General features: G+C 58.1%; 2 protein-coding genes across 6 annotated transcripts in view; one reads left to right on the top strand and one right to left on the bottom strand.

The window, feature by feature from the left end:
* PUSL1 (pseudouridylate synthase-like 1) overlaps positions 1 to 414 on the bottom strand; it is a 22962-nt gene extending 22548 nt beyond the window's left edge. Inside the window, exon 1 of one of the 2 annotated variants that reach the window (XM_017825740.1) lies at positions 302 to 414. In XM_017825740.1, the coding sequence (XP_017681229.1) occupies positions 302 to 360 (59 nt within the window). In that variant the 5' untranslated portion in view covers positions 361 to 414. The remainder of the gene's footprint in view (positions 1 to 301) is intronic. The other variant, XM_017825741.1, reaches the window with a different exon arrangement.
* Positions 415 to 5259: 4845 nt separating this feature from the next.
* The window catches only part of ACAP3 (ArfGAP with coiled-coil, ankyrin repeat and PH domains 3), an 80643-nt gene continuing 80241 nt past the window's right edge, over positions 5260 to 5661 (top strand). For all 4 annotated transcript variants that reach the window (XM_017825805.1, XM_017825807.1, XM_017825806.1 and 1 more), the window contains exon 1: positions 5260 to 5368. In XM_017825805.1, coding sequence (XP_017681294.1) covers positions 5322 to 5368 — 47 coding nt within the window. In that variant the 5' untranslated portion in view covers positions 5260 to 5321. The remainder of the gene's footprint in view (positions 5369 to 5661) is intronic.

Raw genomic sequence — 5661 nt, 5'->3', positions numbered from 1 at the left:
CTTCCCCAAACTCCGCTTTCCCCAAACTCCGCTCTCCCCAAATTCTGCCCTCCCCAAACTCCGCTCTCCCCAAACTCCGCTCTCCCCAAATTCTGCCTTCCCCAAACTCCGCTTTCCCCAAACTCCGCTCTCCCCAAATTCTGCCCTCCCCAAACTCCGCCCTCCCCAAACTCCGCTCTCCCCAAATTCTGCCCTCCCCAAACTCCGCTTTCCCCAAACTCCGCTCTCCCATCCCTGCCCAGCTCTCCCAGTGCCGCCCCGGTCTCTGCCGCTCTCCCCGCGGGGGCACCTGGGCACGTACCTGTACCTGGTGCCAAAGTACTGAAAGAACACCAGGTACCGGGCCGGGGCACAGCCCATCTCTGCCGGGGGGCACCCCCGGGACCCACCCCGGCACCGACCGGCCGGGCAGCACCGCCCCTTCCCCCGCTCGGCACCGCCGCTTCCGCCGCCGCCCGCGCCGGGGGGGCCGCGGGGACCGGGATGGGAGGTTGGGGCTGGAATGGGAGGATGGGGACCGGGATGGGAGGATGGGACTGGAATGGGATGATGGGGAGCGGGATGGGAGGATGGGGAGCGGGATGGGAGGATGGGACTGGAATGGGATGATGGGGACCGGGATGGGAGGATGGGGACCGGGATGGGAGGATGGGGAGCGGGATGCGCAGGAGGGAACGGGATGGGGTCATGGGGAGCAGGATGGGATGATGGGGAGCGGCTTATGGGGACCGGGATGGGCGGGGAGGAGCGGGATGGGATGATGGGGACCGGGGTGGGATGGTGGGGACCGGGATGGGGTCATGGGGAGCGGGGTGGGATGATGGGGACCGGGATGGGAGGATGGGGAGCGGGATGGGAGGATGGGGAGCGGGATGGGAGGATGGGGAGCGGGATGGGAGGATGGGACTGGAATGGGATGATGGGGACCAGGATGGGATGATGGGGAGCGGGATGGGATGATGGGGACCGGGATGGGAGGATGGGGAGCGGGATGGGCGGGAGGGAACGGGATGGGAGGATGTGGAGCGGGGTGGGATGGTGGGGACCGGGATGGGGTCATGGGGAGCGGGGTGGGATGATGGGGACCGGGATGGGAGGATAGGGAGCGGGATGGGCGGGAGGGACCGGGATGGGCTCATGGGGACCGTCATGGGATGATGGGGAGCGGGATGGGGTCATGGGGACCGGGATGGGAGGATAGGGAGTGGGATGGGATGATGGGGAGCGAGATGGGATGATGGGGACCCGGATAGGCGGATGGGGACCGGGATGTGATGATGGGGACCGAGATGGGATGATGGGGACCAGGATTGGGCTCATGGGGACCGGGATGGGGTCATGGGGACCGGCACGGGTGGGGGGAGAGCGGGATGGGATGATGGGGAGCGGGGATGGGCCGGTGGGGAGCGGAGTTGGGCTGGTAGAGCCCAGGGATCTGCTGATGGGGGCCGGGGATGTGCTGGTGGGAACACCTCACCCTCACAGGGTTTTCCTTCTACCTGGAGAAACCCAAGTGGCTGAAGGTGACCTGGGTGGTGAGCACGGGGAGCAAACCCCTCTGGAACCCTGGGATTCACCTCGGCTGCTCCTCAGCTCCTGCAACTTAGTTGGACCGGAGAAACTAATAACTGTATTGATTTGACTTGTGAAACCCCATGGAGGCCACAGGAAGTCACCTTGTCCCTTCTCCCAGGCCTGGGAAGAGTTCTGCAGGGCTCATTGCCTTCCCTGCCTTCCTCAGACCTGATAACTGTGGTTATTATCTAGAACTGATCAGCTGATAACCGTGTTAAACTATGTGACCCAGCTTTGGTTGCCTCAGTGTTTGCCATTGGAAACCACCAGAGCCTGACTCACTGTTTGTTTTTTGTCAATTCCTAACGGGATTTGATCCCTGGGGCCATTCCCAGCTCAGGATGGGGGTATCACTTACCTGTCAGTCCCCCCCTGAGGCAGAGGAGAATGGCAAAAAGTTAAAATGTTAAAGCAGGAATGTAACTCTCACACAAAAAAAGTGGTTTATGGGGATGTGTCTCTGTGTCCAGCCCTGGGGCCTCTGGGATAAAGAGAACATGGAGCTGCTGGAGCAAGTCTAGAGGAGGCTACAGAGCTGCTCCAAGGGCTGGAGCCCCTCTGCTCTGAAGCCAGGCTGCGAGAGCTGGGGGGGTTCCCCTGGAGAAGAGAAGGCTCCAGGGAGACCTTAGAGTCCCTTCCAGGGCCTAAAGAGGCTCCAGGAGAGCTGGAGAGGGACTTGGGACAAGGGCCTGGAGTGCAGGACAAGGGGAATGGCTTGCCACTGCCAGAGGGCAGGGATAGATGGGATATTGGGAAGAAATCCTTACTTGTGAGGGTGGGAGGCCCTGGCACAGGTTGCCCAGAGAAGCTGTGGCTGCCCCAGCCCTGGGAGTGTCCAAGACCAGGTTGGATGGGGCTTGGAGCAACCCGGGCTAGTGGAAGGTGTCCCTGCCCATGGCAGGAGGTGAGAACTGGATGATTTTTAAGGTCCCTTCCATTCCAAATCCCACCAGCACAGGCATTTCAGGCAATCCCACATCCATGTATTTCAGCCTGCCTGTGGAAAGATGTGTTCAGGCAGCCACTGGCTGAGGGTAAATAACAGCTACGGGGACAAAAATAGGCAAAGATAATGATAATACACAAAGGCTGCAGATGTTCTTAATGACTGTGATCTGTATTTAAAAATCTTGGTCTTTCTGGAACACTGAACTGCAATGTCTGTATGTGCAGAAGCCTCAAACCAGTACAAACAAGCACCCAACTCGTTAGAAAAGCAGGGAGAGAGCAACAGAAAAATCCCCGGCCCCTCATACAAATCTGAGATCTGCTTTGAATGGAAAAATCCAACCGGCTTTCAACCCACACAATGGCATCCAGACTCCATTATAATGAAAGTGATGAATCTCAGCTTTAAAGGGGACGGTGATTTCTAATCCCTGAGCCTGGGCACACACACAGACACGGGCGGGAGCAGCCGCCCCCTTTCATCTCTGCTGGGAGCACCAAAGGAAATAATCACTGCATTGGGTTGACCTTTATGAAACCACATAAAACAGAGGCCACAAGAGGTCACCTTGCCCCTTCTGGACCGAGGTGTTTGGCAGGGCTAATTCCTTTGCCTGCATTCCTCAGAACCCTCCAGCATCTGATAAGTGTGTGAAGTGACTCACTTTTGCTCACACAAAGGTGCTCCTGGCTGTGGCTGACAAACCCAGCAGGTCTGAGAACCCAGGCAGAAACAAGGGGGCTGGAGGAGAACCTTGGCTGTAGTTTTTGTGCAGGAATGACATTAAACATCTCATTTCACCCGATTCCATCACGGTTCTGAGGTAAGGCCTCCTCGTGACATCGTGTCATGGATTCAGACACCCCCGGCCCTCACGTTTGACTCATGGTCATATTACACAGGATTTTCTTAAAACGTGGAGATTTACACTTCAGGCCCTTCTCTCAGTTCCTATAGAAGTTCATCTCTCAGTTCCTACAGAATTTCCTCTCTCAGTTCCTATAAAACTTGCAGTGAATGAGGTGTTTGACACTTGTGTCTGTGGTGCTGGGTGGGGGGAGGCTCAGGACTAAGCCCACACTAATTAGCCTCATTTATCCACACCACATTACGGTGCTTCTCCTGTGGCAAACGTGATCTGTTCAGCTGGACCCCCAAGCCCAGATGTCTTCCTTCCTTGGGTGATTATGTTGGATCCAGAGGAGACACTGCAGATTTATCACATGGCTGATGGCAGCAGCAAATCCACTGTGTATAGAAAATTAAAAACTAGATTAAGTAGTAACAGGATTGATGTCAATCCTTTTGCTGCTGCTGATATAGAATTACACAGTTTGGTTGGTTGGGTGGGTTTTTTTTCCTCCAGTGCACACAACCTGTGGCAATCCTACCTGCAAATCATGGAATGGGTTGGGTTGGAAGGGACCAACCCCTGCCATGGGCAAGGACACCTTCCACTAGATGAGGCTGTTCAGAGCTTTGTCCAGTCTGACCTTGGATGTTTCCAGGGATGGGGCACCCCATCCCAGTGGTTTTAACACCCTCACTGTAAAAAATTCCTTCCTGACGTGACTGGCTGCCCCTCCAGCTCATCACAGCCTGGGCTGGTGTCCAAGGTGGTGGCTGCTGTCACAGCCAGCTCAGCCCTGAGCCATGTCCTGAGTGTCATCTGAGCACCTATCCTCACCCAAACAGAGGAGAAACAGGCAAAACTTCCTTCCCAAAAGGGGTGATAACATATTGGAATGGGCTGCCCAGGGAGGTGGTGGAATCACCATCCCTAGAGGTGTTTGAGGAAAGGCTGGATGTGGCACTGAGTGCCGTGGTCTGGTTGATATGGTGGTGTTGGGTCATAGTTTGGACTCGATCTCACTTTAGAAAGGACATTGAAATGCTGGAGGTTGTCCAGTGAAGGGCAACAAGGCCATCAAAGGTCTTATGAGGAACAGCTGAGGGAGCTGGGTTTGTTTAGGATCCAGAAGATGAGACTCAGGTGGGACCTCACTGAAAGGACATTGTATGGAAGAGGGGTCTGCTTTCCTACCGTGCTGGCACTGAGAGGGAGGACTAGAGGGAATGACCTTGAGATGAGATGGTGGAGATTCAGACTAGATATTAAAAAAATGTTTCACTGTGAGGGTGGTCAGGCACTGGAACAGGTCTCTCTGTGAGGTAGTGGAGTCACCACCCCTGGAGGAGTTCAAGATGAGACAGGGGAGAGCCAGATCAGACATTAGAAAAAATTTTTCACTGTGAGGGTGGCCAGGCATCGGAATAAAAAGGTGGAAAAAGAAGGGTGGTCAGGCATTGGAATAAAAAGGTGGAAAAGAAGGGTGGTCAGGCTGCCCCGGGAGGTGGTGGAGTCCCCATCCCCCGAGGTGTCCCAGAGCCATCCGGATCTGGTGCTGGGCGCTGCGGTCACAGCGGGCGACAGCTGGACTTGATCCTAAACCCCTCTCCCAGCCGTGATGTTTTCATGGTCCTATGACCTCAGAGGTCGTTCGCACCCTAATTAACTCGGTCACTGCGAGCCAAGGTGGTGCCTCCCCCCCACCCCCCCACCTGAGCGCGGTGCCGGGCAGGGGATGCCCGGCGGGGCGGTGACCGCGCTCGGTCCCGGCGCGGTGCGTGGCCGGCGGTGGCCGCGGTGCCCCGGTGCGGTGGGAGGGAGGCGGGTGCCGGGCTCGCTCCATCCCCGCAGCGGCGGCGGGGGGCGGGCGCTGCCCGCGCGTCCTCGGCTCCAGAGCGGCGGGCGATGCGCTTCCTCCGCTGAGCGCGCCCAGGGCCGACCGGCAGCATGACGGTGGAGTTCGAGGAGTGCATCAAGGACTCGCCCCGGTTCCGGTAAGAGCGAGGCAGCCGGGGCGGCCCCGGGAATGGTTTCGGGCCGCTTGGCTTGGAGAGGGAGACGGAGACGGGCAGGGCCCTTCCCCCGGCTCCGCGCTGCGCGGGGCCGCGCCCGGGCTGCGGAGGGGAGAGAGGGGAGACGGCCCCGGAGCCGCCGAGGGGATGGAGATGGGGCCCAGCCGGGACAGCGGGCGTTGTCCCTCCGTGGCCCGCATGCCCTCCTCCCTTGCCCTGCAACCCTGCAGTGCCCCTCATTCTACCCCGCATCCCCCCCTCCCATGCCCCGCATC

The sequence above is a fragment of the Lepidothrix coronata genome, unplaced genomic scaffold (assembly GCF_001604755.1).
Source record: "Lepidothrix coronata isolate B3197 unplaced genomic scaffold, Lepidothrix_coronata-1.0 Scaffold122, whole genome shotgun sequence".
In the NCBI taxonomy this organism is placed as follows: Eukaryota; Metazoa; Chordata; class Aves; order Passeriformes; family Pipridae; genus Lepidothrix; species Lepidothrix coronata.
This window is presented reverse-complemented; position numbering and strand designations above follow the sequence as displayed.